The sequence below is a fragment of the Capra hircus genome, chromosome 12 (genome assembly GCF_001704415.2).
Source record: "Capra hircus breed San Clemente chromosome 12, ASM170441v1, whole genome shotgun sequence".
NCBI classification, from domain to species: domain Eukaryota; kingdom Metazoa; phylum Chordata; class Mammalia; order Artiodactyla; family Bovidae; genus Capra; species Capra hircus.
Window position 1 is genome coordinate 14643031 of NC_030819.1, and position 23038 is coordinate 14666068.

General features: G+C 40.5%; 1 protein-coding gene across 1 annotated transcript in view; it reads left to right on the forward strand.

Annotated features, from left to right (window-relative positions):
* The window catches only part of LOC102173859 (multidrug resistance-associated protein 4-like), a 180169-nt gene that overhangs the window by 22805 nt on the left and 134326 nt on the right, over positions 1–23038 (forward strand). Inside the window, 6 exon segments of the mRNA XM_018056299.1 lie at positions 6749–6838; positions 9101–9264; positions 11036–11161; positions 12920–13169; positions 18947–19051; positions 21709–21798. Coding sequence (XP_017911788.1) covers positions 6749–6838; positions 9101–9264; positions 11036–11161; positions 12920–13169; positions 18947–19051; positions 21709–21798 — 825 coding nt within the window.

Sequence of the window (23038 nt, forward strand, 5' to 3'; positions counted from 1 at the left end):
GCTTTCATTTGTTTTGCCATTGAGGATAATGTTTTCTGTGATTTGTTGAATATGGCTTTTATTATGTTGAACTATGTTCCTTCTATGCCTGCTTTCTGGAGAGTTTTTATCATAAATGGGTGTTGAATTTTGTCAAAAGCTTTCTCTGTATCTATTGATATATGTTTTTATCTATCAATTTGTCAATATGGTGTATCACATTGATTGATTTGCAAATATTGAAGAATATTTGCATCCCTGGAATAAAGCCCACTTGGTCGTGATGTATGATCTTTTTTAATATGTTGTTGGATTCTATTTGCTAGAATTTTCTTGAGGATTTTTGCATCTCTGTTCATCAGTGATACTGGCCTATAATTAGTTAGTTTGTTTGTTTGTGGCATCGTTGTCTGGTTTTGGTATCAGTTTTATGGTGGCCTCATAGAATGAGTTTGGGAGTTTGCCTTCCTCTGCAATTTTCTGGTAGAGTTTAAGTAGGTTAGGTGTTTGCACTTCTCTAAATTTTTAGTAGAATTCATCTGTGAAGCCATCTGGTCGCAGGCTTTTGTTTGTTCAAAGGTTTTTTTTGTTACACTTTTTAATTCCATGTTTGTGATGGGTCTATTAAGATTTTCTATTTCTTTCTGGCTCAGTTTTGGAAGGTTATACTTTTCTAAGTATTTGTCCATTTCTTCCAAGTTGTCCATTTTATTGGCATATAGTTGCTCATAGTGGTTTCTAATGATCTTTTGCATTTCTGTGTTGTCTATTTTATTGATTTGATTCTCCTCTTTTTCCTTGATGAGTCTGGCTAACAGTTTGTCTATTTTATTTATCTTCTCAAAGTACCGCCTTTTGGTTTTTTTGATCTTTGCTATAGTCTGTTCATGTCTTTTTCATTTATTTCTGCTCTGATTATTATTATTTCTTTCCTTCTATTAACTTTGGGGCTTTTTCTGTTTTTCTTTTTCTAGTTGCTCTAGGTGTAAAGTTAGGTTGTTTAAGTTTCTCTTATTTCCGGAGATAGGCTTGTATTGCTATGAACCTTCCTCTTAGCACTGATTTGACTGAATCCCATAGGTTTGGGGTTGTTCTGTTTTCCTTTTTATTTCTTTCTATGCATATTTTGAAGAAAGGCAATGCCAAGAATGCTCAAACTACCACACAATTGAACTCACCTCACACATCAGTAAAGTAATGCTCAAAATTCTCCAAGCCAGGATTCAGCAATACGTGAACCATGAACTTCCAGATGTTCAAGCTGGTTTTAGAAAAGGCAGAGCAATGAGAGATCAAATTGCCAACATCTGCTGGATCATGGAAAAAGCAAGAGAGTTCCAGAAAAACATATATTTCTGCTTTATTGACTATGCCAAAGCCTTTGCCTGTGTGGATCACAAGAAACTGTGGAAAATTCTGAAAGAGATAGGAATACCAGACCACCTGACCTGCCTCTTGAGAAACTTCTGTGTAGGTCAGGAAGCAACAGTTAGAACTGGACATGGAACAACAGACTGGTTCCAAATAGGAAAAGGAGTACGTCAAGGCTGTATATTGTCACCTTGCTTATTTAACTTATATGCAGAGTACATCTTGAGAAACGCTGGGCTGGAAGAAGCACAAGCTGGAATCAAGATTGCCAGAAGAAATATCAATCACCTCAGATATGCAGATGACATCACCCTTATGGCAGAAAGTGAAGAGGAACTAAAAAGGCTCTTGATGAAAGTGAAAGAGGAGAGTGAAAACGTTGGCATAAAGTTCAGCCTTCAGAAAACTAAGATCATGGCATCTGGTCCCATCACTTCATGGCAAATAGATGGGGAAACAGTAGAAACAGTGTCAGACTATTTTTTGGACTCCAAAATCACTGCAGATGGTGATTGTAGGCATAAAATTAAAAAACACTTACTCCTTGGAAGGAAAGTTACGACCAACCTAGATAGCATATTGAAAAACAGAGACATTACTTTGCCAACAAAGATCTGTCTAGCCAAGGCTATGGTTTTTCCTGTGGTCATGTATGGATATGAGAGTTGGACTGTGAAGAAAGCTGAGTGCCAAAGAATTGATGCTGTTGAACTAAGGTGCTGGAGAAGACTCTTGAGAATCCCTTGGACTTCAAGGAGATCCAACCAGTCCATTCTAAAGGAGATCAGTCCTGGGTGTTCTTTGGAAGAACTGATGCTAAAGCTGAAACTCCAATACTTTGGCCACCTCATGCGAAGAGTTGACTCATTGGAAAAGACCCTGATTCTGGGAGGGATTGGGGGCAGGAGGAGAAAGGGATGACAAAGGATGAGATGGCTGGATGGCATCACCGACTCAATGGACATGAGTTTGAGTGATTTCTGGGAGATGGTAACTGACAGGGAGGCCTGGCGTGCTGCAGTGCATAGGGTCACAAAGCATCAGACATGACTGAGCAATTGAACCGAACTGATGCATATTTTGATTTCCTTTATTATTTCCTCCATGATTTGTTGGCTATTCAGAAGCATGATGTTTAGCCTCCATATGTTTTTTTTATAGTTTTTTTCCCCCATAGTTGATATCTAATCTTATCACATTGTGATCAGAAAAGATGTTTGAAATTATTTCAATCTTTTTTTTCATTTATCAAAGCTAGATTTGTCGCCTAGTGTGTGATCTATCCTGGAGAATGTTCCATGTGCACTCAGAAAAAGGTGAAATTCATTGTTTTGGGGTGAAATGCCCTGTAGATACCAATTAGGTCCAATGGCCCATGGTATCATTGAAAAACTTGTGTTTACTTGCTAATTTTCTGTTTGGTTCATATATCATAGGTGTGAATGTGGTATTAAAGTCCCCCACAATTAATTGTGTTACTGTTAATTTTCCCTTTCATACTTGTTAGCATTTGCCTTACATATTGAGGTGCTTCTATGTTGGGTGCATATATATTTGTAATTGTTATATCTTCTTCTTGGATTGATCCCTTGATCATTATGTAGTGTTCTTTGTCTCTTAATACAGTCTTTATTTCAAAGTTACTTTATCGATATAAGTATTGCTACTCCTGCTTTCTTTTGGTCTCTGTTTGCATGAAACATCTTTTTCCAGTCCCTCACTTTGTCTGTATGTGTCCCTAGGTTTGAGATAGGTCTCTTGTAGACAGCATATATATGTGTTTTGTGTTTGTATCCATTTGGCCAGTCTTTGTCTTTTGGTTGGAGAATTCAACCCATTTACATTTAAGGAAATTATTGATAAGTAGGATCCCATTACCATTTACTTTCCTTTTTTTGGGTTCTTTTTGTAAACCTTTTCTGTGTTTCCTGTCTAGTAAAGCTCCTTTGGCATTTGTAGAAGAGCTGGTTTGGTGGTGCTGAATTCTCTCAGCTTTTGCTTGTCTGTAAAGCTTTTGATTTCTCCTTCATATCTGAATAAGATCTTTGCTGGGTACAGTAATCTTGGTTGTGGGTTTTTCTCTTTCATCACTTTAAGTATGTCCTGCCTTTCCCTTCTGGCCTGAAGAGTTTCTATTGAAAGATCAGCTGTTACCCTTATGGGGATCCTCTTGTCTGTAATTTGTTGCTTTTCCCTTACTGCTTTTACTATTTGCTCTTTGTGTTTAATTTTTGTTAGCTTAATTAAGATGTATCTTGGGTTGTTTCATCTTGGGTATATCCTGTTGGGACTCTCTGGGTGTCTTGGACTTGGGTGGCTATTTCCTTCCCCATTTTAGGAAAATTTTCTACTATTATCTCCTCAAGTATGTTCTCATTCCCTTTCTTTTCATCTTCTTCTCTGGGACTCCTATGATTCAAATGTTGGGGCATTTAACATTGTCCCAGAGGTCTCTGAGGTAGTCCTCATTTCTTTTTATTATTTTTTTCTTTTCTCCTCTATGCTTCATTTATTACACCATTCTATTTTCCACCTCACTTATCCTCTCTTCTGTCTCAGTTATTCTGTTAGTTCCCTCCAGAGTGTTTTTAATCTCAGTTATTTCATTGTTCATTATTGATTGACGCTTCTTTATTTCTTCTAGGTTTTTGTTAAACATTTGTTGCACCTTCTCAGTCTTTGTCTCTCGTCTATTTATCTGTAACTCCATTTTTGTTTTCAAGATTTTGGATCATCTTTACTGTCATTATTCTGAATTCTTTTTCAGGTAGACTCCCTATCTCCTCCTCTTTTGTTTCATTTGGTAGGTTTTTATCATGTTCCTTACCCTGCTGCGTATTTCTCTTCCTTTTCATCTTGTTTAGATTGCTTTGTTTGAGGTGCCCTTCCTGCAGACTGGAAGTTCACGGTTCCTCTTAATTGTGGAGTCTTCTCCCTGAGGGTGGGGTTGGACCAGTGGCTTGTCAAGGTTTGCTGGTTGTGGCAACTTGTGTCTGTGTTCTGGTAGTGGAGCTGGATCTCTTCTCTCTGGAATGCAAAGAAGTGTCCAGTAGTGAGTTTTGGGGTGTCTAATGGTTTGTTATGGCTTTGGGCAGCCTGTCTTTTAATATTCAGTGTTGTGTTCCTGTTTTGTTGGAGAATTGGTGTGGTGTGTCTTGTACTGGAACTTGTTGGCTCTTGGATGAAGCTTGGTTTCAGTGTAGGTATGGAGACTTTGGGGTGGGCTCTTGTCTATTAATGTTCCTTGGAATCAGGAGTTCTCTGATGTTCTAAAGTTTTGGAATTGAGTCTTCTGCCTCTGGGTTTTGGCCCTCCTCTTACAGTAGCCTCAAGACTCCATTCAAAGAGATCGGGCTGCCTTTCTGGGTGCCTGTTATCCTCCACCAGTGTTTAGAAGTTGTTTTGTGGTGAAGTCAAATGATCTTTTGATGAATTTGTAGGGGAGAAAGTGGTCTCCCCATCTTATTCCTCCACCATTTTTGGAATCACTCCCCCGCCTCCCGACTGACATTAAGAACACAGGTTCCTCACAGGAACATGTATGACATTACCCTCAGTCATTTCAAAAATTGGAAACTAACACCAAGGTCTTTAAATGACATCACCCACAGAATTAATGACTGATTTCAGATTTATAATCCGCATCCCAGTTTTCTTTCCTGAAGGCAGTCTCCTCATTCTCATATAATTTGGCTCAGAATTACTTAGTTTACTCCTAAATCAGTGGAGTGGATAGCCATTCCCTTCTCCAGGAGATCTTCCCAACCCAGGAATCAAACCTGGTTCTCCTGCACTGCAGGCAGATTTTTACCACTGAGCCACCAGGGAAGACCTTTTATTCTTTGGGTGGGTCCAAGATCCTTGAGAAACAGGGTGGAGGATTTTGCTTCTACCTCTTGTTCCTCCATTTTCTGATCTTATGGGGGAGGACAGTTGCTGCCACATTGAAGAGACATTTAAAAATGAATCACATCCCTAGAGCCCAGCTGTCAGGAGTCATCCTGCTCATCCTGATGTGCAAGATCCGATGAAAACCCACTCTGTTTTGTTATGTACTAAAAGTGACCACACAATTGCACTCATCTCACATGCTAGCAAAGTAATGCTCAAAATTCTCCAAGCCAGGCTTCAACAGTATGTGAACCATGAACTTCCAGATGTTCAAGCTGGTTTTAGAAAAGACAGAGGAGCCAGAGATCAAATTGCCAACATCTATTGGATCACTGGAAAAGCAAGAGAGTTCCAGGAAAACATCTATTTCTGCTTTATTGACTATGCCAAAGCCTTTGACTGTGCAGATTACAACAAACTGTGGAAAATTCTGAAAGAGATGGGAATACCAGACCATCTGACCCTCCTCCTGAGAAATCTGTATGCAGGCCAAGAAGCAACAGTTAGAACTGGACATGGAACAACAGACTGGTTCCAAATCAGAAAAAGAGTACATTAAGGCTGTATATTGTCACCCTGCTAATTTACCTTATATGACAAGTACATCATGAGAAATGCTGGACTGGATGAAGCATAAGCTGGAATCAAGACTGCTGCGAGAAATGTCAATAACTTTAGATATGCAGGTGACCCTTATGGCAGAAAACAAAGAAGAACTAAAGAGCCTGTTGAAATTGAAAGAGGAGAGTGAAAAAGTTGGCTTAAAACTCAGCATTCTGAAAACTAAGATCATGTCATCTGGTCCTATCACTTCATTGCAAATAGATGGGGAAGCCATGACAGACTTTATTTTTGGGGGCTCCAAAATCACTGCAGATGGTGACTGCAGCCATGAAGTTAAAAGACATTGCTGCTTGGAAGAAAAGTTATGACCAACCTAGACAGCTTATTAAAAAGCAGAGACATTACTTTGCCAATAAAGGTCCATCTAGTCAAAGCTATGGATTTTCCAGTAGCCATGTATAGATATGAGAGTTGGACTATAAAGAAAGCTGAGCACCGAGGAATTGATGTTTTTTAACTGTAGTGTTGGAAAAGACTCTTGAAAGTCCCTTGGGTAGCAAGGAGATGCAACCAGTCCATCCTAAAGGAAATTGGTCCTTAACATTAATGAATGTGAAGGACTGATGCTGAAGCTGAAGCTGAAGCTCCAGTTCCAGTACTTTGGCCACCTGATGTGAAGAACTGATTCATTTGAAAAACCCCTGATGCTGGGAAAGATTGAAGGCAGGGGGAAAAGGGGACAACAGAGGATGAGATGGTTGGATGGCATCATTGATTCAATGGACATGAGTTTGAATAACCTCTGGGAGTTAGTGATGGACAGGGAGACCTGGCATGCTGCAGTACATGCAGTCGCAAAGAGTTGGACATGACTGAGTGACTGAACTGAAAAGTGACTTGTTATCACCACAGGAGTCCAGCTCAGTATTTTTTCTCATTTCAGGCACTTCGCCTGAGTAACTCGGCCATGAGGAAGACCACCACAGGTCAGATAGTCAACCTGCTGTCCAACGATGTGAAAAGATTTGATCAGGTAAGCTGCCCCTGAGGGATCCTCTTCCACTTCCAGTCCTTCTCACTGGGTTTAGCTTATGGTTGATGCCAGATACTTGTTGACCAGGATTGGTTGGATATCTAAAACAAGGGTTCTCTTTATCCAACTTTCATTTCCTTTGTGTGTAACTGAGATGTAATAATGTGTGTTGTCCTTAGATGAGAATTTTTTTTTTCCTGAGATATTCTATGGCATACTTCAGTAATAGGCAGCAGTGTTCTTCTCCAGCTTAATTTGTGTCCCTAGGGGTCCTACTGGCATGGACCTTCTTGGCACATGGTGTTGGTGTTGCTACCTGAACTGTCTTCCTCCTCTGGATGATGAAGGCCTGTGGGCAGGGATTGTTCTTTCCCCCGTACCCTGTTCAGTGCCTTCTGTATAGGGAGCCTGTGAGGAATAATGCCAAGTGGGTGGTCCCCAGCCAGACACAACCTCTTCTCTGCTACCTCACCATACTCTTTTAATCCATTTAGCTTATGAGTAGATCATGCAACCCATGGTGTTGTAGCTGGTTGCTACAGATCTGTATTGCACTAGACACTTCTCTTTCAATTATTCATTCATCAAACATGAAGTAAGATCCCCCTATCCACTTTAAGGGATGAATACTGTTTCTTTCCTGGAGAAGCCACAACTTGTCAGGAAGATAAATACACAAGTAGTTACTGGAGAATGTGGTAGGTACCATAAAATAGGCTTTCCTGGGATGCTAGAGAGAGATGGAGACTGAATTTTGGGACAGAGAGTTTGGGGAAGCCCCGTGAACTTCCTGATGTTCAAGCTGGTTTTAAAAAAGGCAGAGGAACCAGAGATCAAATTGCCAACATCTGCTGGATCATGGAAAAAGCAAGAGAGTTCCAGAAAAACACCTATTTCTGCTTTATTGACTATGCCAAAGCCTTTGACTGTGTGGATCACAATAAACTGTGGAAAATTCTGAAAGAGATGGGAATACCAGACCACTAACCTGCCTCTTGAGAAATCTGTATGCAGGTCAGGAAGCAACAGTTAGAACTGGACGTGGAATAACAGACTGGCTCCAAATAGGAAAACGAGTACAACAAGGCTGTATATTGTTATCCTGCTTATTTAACTTGTATGCAGAGTACATCATGAGAAATGCTGGACTGGAAGAAACACAAGCTGGAATCAAGATTGCCGGGAGAAATATCAATCACCTCAGATATGCAGATGACACCACCTTTATGGCAGAAAGTGAAAGAGGAGCTAAAAAGCCTCTTGATGAAAGTGAAAGAGGAGAGTGAAAAAGTTGGCTTAAAGCTCAACATTCAGAAAATGAAGATCATGGCATCCAGTCCCAGCACTCCATGGGAAATAGATGGAAAAACAGTAGAAATAGTGTCAGACTTTATTTTTGGGGGCTTCAAAATCACTGCAGATGGTGATTGCAGCCATGAAATTAAAAGATGCTTACTCCTTGGAAGAAAAGTTATGACCAACCTAGATAGCATATTCAAAAGCAGAGACATTGCTTTGCTAACTAAGGTCCGTCTAGTCAAGGCTATGGTTTTTTCAGTAGTCATGTATGGATGTGAGAGTTGGACTGTGAAGAAAGCTGAGTGACGAAGAATTGATGCTTTTGAACTGTGGTGTTGGAGAAGACTCTTGAGAGTCCCTTGGACTGCAAGGAGATCCAACGAGTCCATTCTGAGGGAGATCAACCTTGGGATTTCTTTGGAAGGAATGATGCTAAAGCTGAAATTCCAGTACTTTGGCCACCTCATGCGAAGAGTTGACTCATTGGAAAAGACTTTGATGCTGGGAGGGATTAGGGGCAGGAGGAGAAGGGGATGACCAAGGATGAGATGGCTGGATGGCATCACTGACTCGATGGACGCGAGTCTGAGTACACTCTGGGAGGTGGTGATGGACAGAGAGGCCTGGCGTGCTGCGATTCATGGGGTCACAAAGAGCTGGACACGACTGAGCGACTGAACTGAACTGAACTGAGCTCATATGTGGTGTACACAAAATCAACATTTCCTTCATTCCTGCTGCTCTGGTTCTTCCTTGATGTCACTGAAGCCAGCCTTGTGCTGCCCCAGCACAGCATCATCTGGAGTAGATGTTTGAGTTTCTTCTTCAGCAGGTTTAAAACCCATTGAGATCAATCCCGTTTAGGTTCCTGTCTATTCTTTCCAAGCATATTATTTCTATAATGGGTCTTTACTGGTTTTGTTTTCATACCATCCTAAGAAGGCTTTCTCCTTCTCTTTTAAGGTAACAACGTTCTTGCACTACCTGTGGGTGGGGCCGCTACAGGCTATTGCAGTGACCGCCTTGCTCTGGATGGAAATAGAAATATCATGTCTTGCTGGGATGGCAGTTCTCATCATTCTTCTGCTTTTGCAAAGCTGCTTTGGGAAATTGTTTTCATCATTCCGGTAAGAGAAACACTGATTTCAAAAATTGGTGATGTGTAACTGGTAGCATATGCAGTCTGCTTGATGCTTTTGTTCAAAAACAACAACAAGAAATGCCTTTTTTTGTCTCTTTGTTGCATGGGTTGTAAATGCCTCAGACTTAGCCAGTGGAAGCTCCAGCCTCAAGCTGAAGGCTGACTTTTAAAGGGAAAAGTGACAAAATTTGCTGACTTTTCCTAACATTGTCACCAAATAAATAGTGGTGTTAAGCAGAATTCGCTGATGTCAAATTTATTTTAACATTATTAAAAGTACTAATACTTTTATATAATATACAGGCCCTTTTCAGAGAAGGCAATGGCACCCCACTCCAGTACTCTTGCCTGGAAAATCCCATGGATGGAGGAGCCTGGTAGGCTGCAGTCCATGGGGTCACTAACAGTCGGACACGATTGAGCGACTTCACTTTCACTTTTTACTTTCAAGCATTGCAGAAGGAAATGGCAACCCACTCCAGTGTTCTTGCCTGGAGAATCCCAGTGACGGGGGAGCCTGGTGGCTGCCATCTGTGGGGTCACACAGTCAGAGACGACTGAAGCAACTTAGTAGTAGTAGGAGTAGTACTTTATTATTGTTATGTTTGTGTTAGAGCCATTTTCAGGTATGTATGTTTTTGTCTTGTTTATAATTCAGTGTTTTAATTATCAGTGTCCCAAGGGCAAGATCAATCTTAATTTTGTCTTTATAAAGCCCCATAGTCCCAGTGGTATATATAATAGATAAGTGGCTGGTGATGAAGAGCCTAATGGTAATGAGTTACACCTGAAGCAGATCACAGAGTTGGAGGTGGGTCATTGTTTAGGTAGTCAGGTGATGGAGATGTTGTGTTGTTTGAAATACATTCAGGGTTGTTTGTTGGTGCCTATATGTGTATTTTTCTATGCTTGGAATTTTCTTTGCTCTCTTTGCTGTGGAACGATGTTCCTTATCCTTTGAAGCCCTGTTCTAATGCTACCGGGTCTCTGAAGCTTTTTTTTTTTTTAATTTTTTTTTTTACTTTATTTTACTTTACAATACTGTATTGGTTTTGCCATACATTGACATGAATCCACCACGGGTGTACATGCGTTCCCAAACATGCACCCCCCTCCCACCTCCCTCCCCATAACATCTCTCTGGGTCATCCCCGTGCACCAGCCCCAAGCATGCTGTGTCCTGCATCAGACATAGACTGGTGATTCGATTCTTACATGATAGTATACATGTTACAATGCCATTCTCCCAAATCATCCCACCCTCTCCCTCTCCCTCTGAGTCCAAAAGTCCGCTATACACATCTGTGTCTTTTTTGCTGTTTTGCACACAGGGTCATCATTGATGGTTCTCCTTTCCCAGTGGAATTAACAGTTCCATCTTATCTGCCCCTAGCATTTTAATCCTATTTTATTACAGCACAGACATTGTCTTCCTGTTAGAGTCAAGGTCTTTTCTGCCTTCCCTGCCCAGTTGTGACCTCCTTGAGTGGACAGTCCATATCTGTTTCATTTCAGGACTTTATTATACATTACTACAAGTTTTCGAAGTTATATGTTGAATTTGGCTGAATGTTTGAATTTCTAATTGAAATCTTTTTTTTTTTTTCATTTCTCCATTTGTACATTTGTCTGTGTTTTCAGCTCAAAAGAGCTGCAGGAAATAATTTGATCCCTGTTCTGTGCTCGTGCCCCCTGCTGCTGCTACGGAAAGCTGGGCTGTGGTCACTGAGGCTCATCTCTCATGTCTGTCCCCTCAGGAGTAAGACCGCAGCTCTCACAGACGACAGGATCAAGACCATGAGTGAAGTCATAACTGGCATCAGAACAATAAAAACGTATGCTTGGGAAAAGTCATTTACAGACTTTATTACTAAATTGAGAAGGTAAGTTTTTATATATATCAAGTCATATATGTGCTTTTTTATTTCCTATTTTTACTGAATGAAATTAGGAGTCTTACCAAGTTTTCACATTAATGTAAACTTAACTATACCCCACTCCAATATGTGGCAGTGGGGTTAAGTGGAATTGTGGAAACATAATTTTAACCTGCTTTCCCATTTACTATATATATATATATATATATATATATATATATATATCTACACCAGATGGCTTGTGGAATCTTAGTTCCAGGGATTGAACTCAGGCCCTAGGCAATGGAAGTGCAGAGTCCTAACCACCAGGGAATTTTCTCATTTACCATGTTCTTAAAGAAAAAAAAAAAAAAAAAATATATATATATATATATATATATGCTTCTTATACAGAAATGAAACTCATTAATATATTCTTAATACTGCATATCCCAAATAAGCAATAATTATAAAATTTTAGTATTTGAGATGATATTTAAACTAAAGCTGTAATTTATGTTAACATAGTACAAAGTCTGGGTACAACTGTATCAGGCCCAACTTTATGAATCAGTATTTTTCATTCCAAACAGCTATGGAAATATTGTTTTTTTTTAACTTGTAATTGCTTTTATTTTTAGATAATCATAGAGTCATATGCAGTTGCTTATAGTACAGGGACCTCCCGTGTATCCACTGCTCAGTTTCCCTCAGTGGTAATTTCTGGTAACACTATAGTGCAATATTGCAACAGAATGTTAACAACTATACAGGGAAGATACAAAATATTTTCATCAGGACCAGGATTATACAAGTTGCCCTTCTATAGCACACCTACTTCCCTTCTGTCCCCACCACATCCTTATCCTGTGTCAATCACTAGTCTGGTCTCCATTTCTATAATTTTGTCATTTTTAAAGAATGTTATCTAAATAATACCGTACAGTTTGTTACCATTTTTGATTGACCTTATTCACTAAGAAGAATTCCCTAGAGACTCATCCAAGTTGTTTCATGTATAAATAGCTGGTTCCTTTTATTGTTGAGTAGTATTCCTTGAAAATACTGGGGCTTTGCTCTGCTTCATATTTGTAGAATTTCTTTCATCTTTCAGTTAAATATCTGATGAGTGTTTATACTCGAGCCCAGGGTGCTTAGAATTCTCTGGGTGCTCCCTGTCACCTCTCACTTTTCACCTTTGTGGGTACCCCTCCTTCTGCTGGGGATACACTCTCATCCTCTTCTCTGGCCTCTGCCAGCCCTGACTGACTGTAGCTCATCTGAGGTTCTATGTGTCTGTGACTTGCCCTGACTCCACTGCTCTGGGGTATATTCCTCTGCTCTGTACTCCCGCGGGGGCTGTGCTGGCTGCCTGGCTAATGTCTTGGTGTCTCCCAATTTTGGGTTGCTTATTCTCTCCCCCAACAAGTTCATGAGCCCTGTGGGGATGGGCTTTGTCTTAGACATTCTCAAGGTACCTGGCACACGACTTGTGATTACAAATGCTTGTTGAATGAATATTCAGATCCAATCTGATTGACCCAAAATGTTTAAAAGTGTGACATTAAGGACACTTTTAGTTGAAAGAGTGAAGTGGCGATGCAGTGTGTGGTCCTGGTGTCAGGGCAGACCCCTGGGTGTGCACTGTGTAGCATCTCCATGACGTGAGGGATGGTTTATCTTAATCTGTGTCCACTGCCTAGAAAGGGGCCACTCACACAGGGCACTGAATTCATGGGTTGATGTTGGTGTTCCTTTTAAAACCTATTTCCTACTCTTTTTCAGGAATGAAATTTCCAAGATTCTGAGAAGTTCCTGCCTTAGAGGAATGAATTTGGCATTTTTTTTTGCTGCCAGCAAAGTCATGATCTTTATCACCTTCGTCATTGCTGTGGTCCTTGACAACCCAATCACAGCCAGCCAAGTGTTTCTGGTGGTGATGCTGTTCGAGACTGTGAGGTTTACAGGCACCCTTTACTTCCCCATGGCCATCGAGAAGGTGTCAGAGGCCGTTGTCAGCATCAACAGAATCAAGGTTTGATGAAAAGCAATTTTTTTTTAGTTGTAGGTGAACTTTATGAACAACGCCTTATTTGGTGTCACTGTGTGCCAGTTTGGTGACATTTATCTCTCATTGCCAAAGCTGGCAGTCTTTCCAAAATGTCATACATACTCCCCTCTCTTCTTATATAGAGTGCATTACAAATATCATAAGATCCCTGCTGGTTTATGGGTGGCAGTAGCAGGGGCACAGACTCTTGATGTGCAGTGATGACTGCAGGGTGATTGAAATATCTAAAAGCAGGAGCAGCAAACAGAGCTTTGACTATATGGACCTTTGTCAGCAAAGTGATGCCTCTGCTTTTTAATAAGCTGTTTAGGTTGGTCATAGCTTTTCTTCCAAGGAGCAAGCGTCTTTTAATTTCATATCTGCAGTGATTTTGGAGCCCCCAAAGTAAAGCCTCTCACTGTTTGATGTTTCCTCATCTATTTGCCATAATGGGACTGGATGACATGATCTTAGTTTTCTGAATTGTTGGGGTCCTTTAATGGACCAGGACCTGCCGGTCCAGAGTCGACTATAAGAGAGTGAAAGAGAGAGCCGGAGGGAGGGAGACAGAGAGAGAGAGAAGAAAGAAAGACACAGGGACCCAAAGTCTGATGGAGCAAAGGTGCTTTAATGATGTTTCTGTGAGCATATATAGGCTGTAGTACAAGAAAGTTCTTTTGACAATGATAAAGATCAGAAAACCAAATGTACAGTAACCGTTACCAAGGGAACAAGGGATAATAATGGTCACAAGGTCAAGAGACAATCCATATGTCAAGAAAAAGCGGTGGGGGGTGGAGGGGAGGCGAGACTAAGCAGTTTTATTGTAAAGAGAATGTTTGCTAAAGGAGACCCAAGCCTGTCTCACACAATGACCTTAGTCCTGAGAGCTAAGCGCAGTTTTACTCACCTCTGGTAGAAGCTGATAAGGAACAGAGGATTTATGAGAAACAGCACATAGGAATCCTCCTGTTAAACATTCCCTGATGAATGTCGAGTTTTAAGCCAACTTTTTCACTCTCCACTTTCACTTTCATCCAGAGGCTCTTTAGTTCCTCTTCACTTTCTACTATTAGGGTGATGTCATCTGTCTATCTAAGGTTATTGATATTTCTCCTGGCAATCTTGATTCTAGCTTATTCTTCATCCAGCCCAGCATTTCACATAATGTGCTCTGCATATAATTTAAATAGGCAAGGTGACAATATATGGCCTTGACGTACTCCTTTCCAAATTTTGAAAAGTTCGTTGTTCCACGTCTGGTTTTTTTTTTTTTTAGGTTTTTTTTTTTTTTTTAAGATTTAAAATGTTTTATTTTTTATTTTTTTAAATTTTAAAATCTTTAATTCTTACATGTGTTCCCAAACATGAACCCCCCTCCCACCTCCCTCCCCATAACATCTCTCTGGGTCATCCCCATGCACCAGCTCCAAGCATGCTGTATCCTGCATCAGACATAGACTGGCGATTCAATTCTTACATGATAGTATACACGTTAGAATGTCATTCTCCCAAATCATCCCACCCTCTCCCTCTCCCTCTGAGTCCAAAAGTCCATTATACACATCTGTGTCTCTTTCCCTGTCTTGCACACAGGGTCGTCATTGCCATCTTCCTAAATTCCATATATATGTGTTAGTATACTGTATTGGTGTTTTTCTTTCTGGCTTACTTCACTCTGTATAATCGGCTCCAGTTTCATCCATCTCATCAGAAGTGATTCAAATGAATTCTTTTTAACGGCTGAGTAATACTCCATTGTGTATATGTACCACAGCTTTCTTATCCATTCATCTGCTGATGGACATCTAGGTTGTTTCCATGTCCTAGCTATTATAAACAGTGCTGCGATGAACATTGGGGTACATGTATCTCTTTCATGTCTAGTTTTAACTGTTGCTTCTTGACCTGCATATTGGTTTCTCAGGAGGCAGGTAAGATGGTCTGGTCCCATCTCTTTAAGAATTTTTCAAAGTTTGTTGTAATCCACACAGTCAGAGGCTTTAGAATAATCAGTGAAGCAGAGGTCGATGTTTTTCTGGAATTCTCTTGCTCTTTCTATGATCCAGCAGATATTGGCAATTTACCTCTGGTTCCTCTACCTTTCCTAAATCCAGTTTGTACATCTGGAATTTCTCAGTTCATATACTGCTGAAGCTTGAAGGATTTTGAACATTACTTTGCTAGCATGTGGAATGAGCACACTTGTGCAGTAGTTTGAACATTCTTTGACCTTGCCTTTCTTAGGGATTGGGCTTCCCTGGTGGCTTAGCTGGTAAAGAATCTGCCTGCAATGCAGGAGACTTGGGTTTGATCCCTTGGTTGGAAAGATCCCCTAGAGAAGGGAAAGGCTACCCACTCTAGTATTCTAGAGAATTCCATGGACTGTACAGTCCACGGAGTTGCAAAAAGTCAGACTTGACTGAGCAACTTTCACTTCTTTGGGATCAGAATGAAAACTGACCTTTTCCAGTCCTGTGGCCACTGCTGAGTTTTCCAAATTTGCTGGCATATTGAATGCAGCCTTTTAACAGCATCATCTTTTAGGATTTGAAGTGACTCAGCTGGAATCCCATCACCTCCACTAGCTTTGTTCATAGTAATGCTTCCACGGCTCACTTGACTTCACACTGTAGGATGTTTGGCTCTAGGTGAGTGATCACACCATTGCAGTTATCCAGATCATTAAGACCTATGGAACCTGCTTCTCTTTTGTCTCCTTCATTGGCAGACGGGTTCTTTATCACTAGAGCCACATGGGAAGCCCAAAGAACTACCATGCTGCTGCTGCTAAATCACTTCAGTTGTGTCTGACTCTGTGTGACCCCATAGACAGCAGCCCACCAGGCTTCCCCGTCCCTGGGATTCTCCAGGCAAGAACACTGGAGTAGGTTGCCATTTCCTTCTCCAAGGCATGAAAGTGGAAAGTGAAGTCGCTCAGTTGTATCCGACTCTTAGCGACCCCATGGACTGCAGCCCACCCGGCTCCTCCATCCATGGGATTTTCCAGGCAAGAGTACTGGAGTGGGGTGCCATTGCCTTCTCCAAAGAACTACCATATGATCCAACAATTCCAGTTCTAGGTATTTTCCCAAATAAAATAAAATAAGAGATACCTTTTCAAAAGATATCTGTACTCCCATGTTCATTGCAATGCTACTCATAATAGCCAAGATGTGGAAACTACCTGAATGTTCACTGATGGGTGAATGAGTAAAAAGTGAGTGTGTACATAAAGCAGAATATTATTCAGTGTTAGGAATAAAGGAAACTCTGCAATAGCAACAACATGGATGAAACTTAAAGACATGATGAGTGACATAAGCTAGTCATGTAAGGACACATGCTGTATGATTCTGCTTGTAAGAGGTATCAAAAATAATCAAATTCATAGAATCATAATCAAAGCTAAAGGGGAAATAGGGAGTTACTGATCAATAGGCATAAAGTTTCAGGTAAGAAAGATGAATATATTTTGGATTAGCTCCTGTACAGTGTTGTTTCTGTTGTTACCAATGATGTACCTTTAATTTACTGTAATGAAATAACAACAGAAATAGAATCCTGACAGCAATTGAATGGGCTAAGCATAAGTGTCCCCATTTTACAGGTAAGGAAACAGGTCCTACAACAGATGAAATAGTTCACCCGTCTTTTCATCTCTCGTAAGTGACAGAACTAGGATTCTGCCCAAAGCCTGGTTTCTTGCATTGCCTTGTTAGTATATTCTGGCATGTGGAATCTCTCATTAAGTGTGGCTTTCATCCTCTGTGGCCCTACATCTCTTTCTTTGAGCTCCTGGGTGTGACTTTGTCCTGACTAAGCCACATGTTTGTGGATTTCTCTCCTTCCCTGAACTTCAGACTTATCTAAAAGGCAGCTACAGTGCCTTGTTCATCTTTGTACTCCTCACGAATAGCCGATGCTCAGAAAATGCGCAACTGAAGTGATCTTCCAGCTCCATGATGTCTAGGCTCCTGCAGATGCCTATTAAGCATGATTATAGTGGAGACAGTGGTAACTTATTCTCACATCAATTATGTGATGCACTTAAAGAGGATGCATGAAAGGGGAACTGCAGAGTTTTTCAGAGTATTGTGCTTAAAAATATTTGAGTAGGATTTTTTATTTCTTTTCCACCAAAATGTACCTGAACAGTGTCTGAGACTTAAAATTCCTTTCCATCTAGATGTGTGTGATAACCTGCTGAGAACTTTGAATTTTCCTGGGGCTTTGTCAGGATGCTTTGTGTCCTGATTAAACATCGTTGATATGAGCAAGAAACCTAGATTTTCTCTCATTTTCATACATTTTCTGGTGGGATGATGGTCTAGAAATTTAGAGATCTTTTAGGCAATAGTTACTTTCAGTAAAGGCGAGGCCAATGGCCAAGAATAAGCATGGTGTGAAGCATGAGAAATTGTTCCAAGGTGAGCAGAAATAATTGTTGAACTATTTTTCCTTTTACATATTAGACTCTTATTCAGCCCATATAATTTCTGCAATGCTTAAAAATTTTTTGTTTCTCTAGCTCATCAGAATCCCCTGAATGCCTTTAAAAATCACACCTTGGTGTTTCTGATTCACTAGGTTTTTGCTTGGGGCCCAAGGTATCTGTGTCTTTAGTCAATGTTCCATGCATCTGAAAATAAGCCAAACCTGACCAGGTATTTTAGCAAATATAAAATACGACAGGATGTTGCTGAGATTAAAATAATTTGAGAGGAAAACCCTGTCTTAATTTATGCTAGACTTTTGGTGGGGTGCGGGGGAGTAAATTTGAAATTTATCCACCTATTTCATCACTTCACAAAATCATTGAATACTACCTACCTGAAGTCTGGAGCAGGCTAGATGAGTATGTACAGTGGCAGGTAAGCACATGCAGAGAAGTCCTTCCTGCTTAGAATGTATATTTTATCGTGAGGGGTTAAAATAGAATCAAATAGTGAAACTCACGGTGGATGCACATTTGTGTGTCATTAGTCCTTGGGAGGAAAAATTGAGGTGCCATGAAGTGCTTTGGCAGAGCCACTGGTGTAATTTTGGAGGTCGTGTTTCCTGGGAAGGCTGAGGAAATTACCTGGAGAATTCCATGCGTAGGGCTGGGAGAGGTGGGAGGCTGATGCTTCTCATTTTCCTGGGGAAGGTGATGTGATGAAGGCTTTTAGTGCATGAGTAGGGGATTCATGCATTTGAGGAACCAAAAATGTCTGAGCCTGCAGAGTATGGAGTGCTAGAGGCCTGATCAGGGGACTATGTAAGTCCCTACAGGTAACATTAAGATTTTTTTTATCATCTCAGAGTTCCCTCTGGCTGCAGGTTCTAAATGTGCTGGAGTTTGGAACCAGACTTTCTCCTTGAGGAAAAACTAGCCCACTTATTGAGAAAATTACAACTTTCCTCATGGTCTAAAACTATTCATATTATATATATATACACACACACACACTATATATATATATATATATATATATACACACACGCACATATATTGTGTGTGTTTATTATATACACACACAAACCTATATATATATAATACTCTATGTATCCTGTATTCACTATATTGCTATATATATGATGTACTGTATATTTTATTCTGTATATTATTCAGTGTGTTCTGATGTGAACCAACACTTTAAGTACAGTTGGAAAATGCTATGTTGGCTATATGAAGTTTGTTATAAATTCCAGGAAAGCAGTTATGTTTGTTTGTGCTTTCATCCAGCAAACTAAACTGTCTGTTTTTCCTTTCTCTGTAGGACTTCCTGTTACTCGAAGAGATACCACCGCATGACCATCAGCTGCTGCCATCAGATGGTGAAACAATTGTGAACGTGCAAGATTTAACTGCTTTTTGGGATAAGGTAACAAGTCCTCCACCTCAGGATCATGACTGCTAATAAGACAACTGTGACATAGATTTATAAGAAAATTTTAAGGTTTTACACATGGTGTAAAATGTGACTTACTTGTATACTGAAAGTATGCTATAAAATTTCTCAAAATCAGGAATAAGGTTTGCAACCACTGGAGATTAAGTATAAAATCAGCCTAAGACATCTGACAGGTTGTTCTCTCTCTCATTTTCAACAGAGGTTTAAAGTATTAGCACATCTTGAACTTAAATTACATACATTGGTAATGTTAGAATTTACAGGATTGGACATACAAAATACTGCAGTATGATGTGGGTTAACTAACAGATACACAACAAGTTGTTAGAGACAACAGCCTTTGGGGAATCAATGTACATTTTCTGTATACTGATCTTCACAGACCATCTTACTACACACGGAGTGAGGCTGTGATCTGGATCTTGGCTGTGGGGTAGGGTGGGGGCTCCCCCATCCTAATCTTCTGGAAGCTTCTAGCTACTTTGGTGGCAGCCAGGGACAGGAGAAGACAGCAGGTGGTCATCGTGAGCCCCAGTGATTCTGTTTAAAGCTTTCACTATATGGAAGCTGACATGGAGAACTGGCGATGTTCCAGCACTTGGCTTATTTATAATGTTCAGGCAAACAGAGAAAGCAGAAGAATTTGCTCTCAAGTATTGCACCCCCAGTGCAGCCCCTTTATCGACAATTGAAATGCTCTCCTGCAACCTGGTTCCATGATCCTGTGTGCACACCCTCCCATGTCAGTGTGGATTAGTCAGGAAAACTGAACCCACACCACAGGAGGGTAGGTTAGGTCATGGGTGAGGGAGCCCTCCGGAGGGAGAGGGGCACAGACATTGGGATTTTGGAGAGAAGCTGAGTCTGAATGAAGCCCCTGCTGGGTTGGGAGGCAGGAGACTCTGTAACCTGCTCCCCCAGACAGACAGGTGGGCAGATGGGGGGAAGTCTCAGGGACCCAGGTCTCATTCATGAAATGGTGGGATTTGGTCTGTATTTAAGCTCTAAAATGAATGGTCCTGTGTGAGCCTCCAGATCTCATGGAACAGGGGTTTCCAACTGTGTCTGCACAGAGTCAGGGCTCAGCTGATGATCCTTGTTGAGTCAGTATCCCCTGATCCTGGGTAACCAGGAGGGGAGGGGACCCAGTGCCTCTGAGCTGTCGAGTGCTATCATGGCGGAATAGTGCCTGCCTGAAGCCTGAACAGGGAGGGAACTCAATGTCCTGTCCTGACAAACTATGAGGGGAGGGGACAGGGATGATAATTGTATGTGGCTCATTATTTTGTAGTCACACCTGAGTGAAAAGTAGTAAAATAGGAACCCTAAGTGTCAACACGAAGAAAGGAGTGGAGAAGTTTAAACAAATGCTTCTTGTATATTAAAACCTAACTTCTTACTGATTTTTCATTCCTAAAATCTGAAACTTTGTTTTGGTGATGAAAATTAATTATTATTTTTAGTATATGATTGCCTTATTATCAGTTCAGCTGTTTACAAATCTTTCATTTTTAAGATTATCTAGACTTTTTTATACGGACTCTATGCTTTTAGTCTTTTGGGCATTTTACTTAATTACATGTAACCACTGTGTATGTGTTTTTAAACATAACAGTTACTGACAAATTTCTTAACACTTAGGATATGTAAAGAAGTACACATACCCTCAAGTCTCCCAGGAATGTGACCTGTGATTGGCATGATGAGTACATTGTCCTTCTTCCTCATATTGGATTGTGTGCTGTCAAATGCATTTCCATGTTTTTGTTTTCCTTACAGTAGAGGGACTCTATTGTCCCTATTTAGCCAGGACAGGTAATGCATGTAACATGTATAAAATTGAGGCTTTATTCCTCTGACTCACAATGTCATAAACTTCCTTATTTCCCATTTTGTGTGTGTGTGTGTTATTGATGTTAAATTAGAGCTCTCGTGAAATTAGACCGTTATTTACAAGAGTTAATTTACCAAGAGTGATTTTATTATGTAAAGTGTCTCCTTCTGGCTGAGTGTTACTGAGATTTTTTTCTTTATCAAATGAAAATGGGGAGATTAATAGAGATTTCAAATTACAGTGTTTATTAGTATAGGACCAGGCGTGCTACGTTCTTCTGCTTCCACCTTATATTTAAAACCAAAGATCACTGTGTGTGTGTTCAGTCGCTGTGTCAGACTCTTTGTAAACCCATGGACTGTAGCCTGCCAGGCTCCTTTGTCCATGGAATTTCCAGGCAAGAATACTAGAGGGGCTATGAAAAAGGGTAAGTGGTAAAAACCTCCCACACTGAATACTCTAGTAAGTACATTATTTTAATAAGCTTATGTACATCATTCAGTTTGCATTTCAAGCAGGTTCCTTGTCATTGCATCTCCTTAAATTCTGTGGGTGTCTACACCTGAGTCCATACGGAAATCTGGTGAAAGAAGCCTTCCTAAGGCAACTAAAGCTGTTTCAACTCCCCAAAAGATAGGAGTGGATGAAAAGACCTGTAAAACACGATGTCTTAAAACGAGAAAATGTGGGCTATGTTAGCATTTCAATAACTCTTATGGTATTTTCCCTAGTATTTGAAGTAATTTGTGTTACTTTATTGAAATGGGTACATTTTTGTAACTTTCATTTGCAGGAATCAGGAACCCCAGCCCTACAAGGCCTTTCCTTTACTGTCAGACCTGGTGAACTGTTAGCTGTGGTTGGACCTGTGGGTGCAGGAAAGGTATGTTCTGATGCCTTTTTGCAGCTTGATAATAGCCCCTGTTATATTCTCAGAGTGGAGCCCAGAGCTGAGTGTGACTCAGTTTGAATTCAGTGTGTCTAGAACAGTGTTTCTCTAGGTATGTTCTATGGAGCATTCATTTTGCGAGAAGGTTTCGTGGCAAATAAATCTGAATAAGTGCACACTGCGTTCTCCTTCTTGGTGCTTCACATTGCCCAGTTGGGAACCACGTGTCAAGCAGTGAACATCTCAGTGAAGGAAATTATTGATGTGACAGCTTTTCAGAATGGATGGAGACAATGGGGATTTCTTTTTGTCACAGTGGCCCCTCCAGGAAGTCTGGGGGTGGTGCAGGTTCTTCCAGGAAGCTCTGAGCATTTCCTCACGTGACTTGACTTGGTCCTATCAGTGCACATGTAGTGAATGTGCGGCCACATGCTGGAGCTAAAGATACAGACATGAGCCAGGGCTTGATACCTCTGCTCCAGAGCAACCAGGTTCTGGGGTGAGACAGATACATAGGCAGGTTATTTCAGCCCAGGGCAATGAGCACTCTGATGTGTGGACACAGACACAACACATCTATGTGTTGTAAAACATTTGAAATTTGCGTGTTGATTTAGTCTCATGTGTTTTGTACAATAACATACAGAAACCTAAATGTGGGATACGTACACAAAAGGGTGATGATTTCCTTTATCATGGACTTTGCTCTGCAGACACAACTCACTTCATAGTTCTTTTAGTCCATCGTCTTTTGATATATTATTTACACATAACTTTAAAAAAATAAAATATTTGTTTATTTGACTGCATGAGATCTTAGTTGCAGCATGTGAGGTCTTGTTCCCTGACCAGGGATTGAACCCCAGCGCCTGCACAGGGAGCGCAGAGTCTCAGCCTCTGGACCACCAGGGAATTCCCTACACATAGCTTTTTAAGAACAAGTATTTGTCAAATAAAGGATATCCCGGATGTAGGAACAACTGCATTAAACATCAGATATATGAACTACACATCCTGTGGGACTGCTCTACTAGAGAAAGATGTTGAATATTCTTAATTAGCCTTTGCTGAGTAGAGCACTTCATTTGGGGGAAATTCAGGCAGCATAGATTGTTATGCTATTCATATTCCTTATCAACCATTAGTTTACCTTGACCAATGGTATTATTTTTATTTTTATCACAATCACCAGAGTAGTACTTTATCCCATTTTGAAGGAAAGGTTTCTATCCTG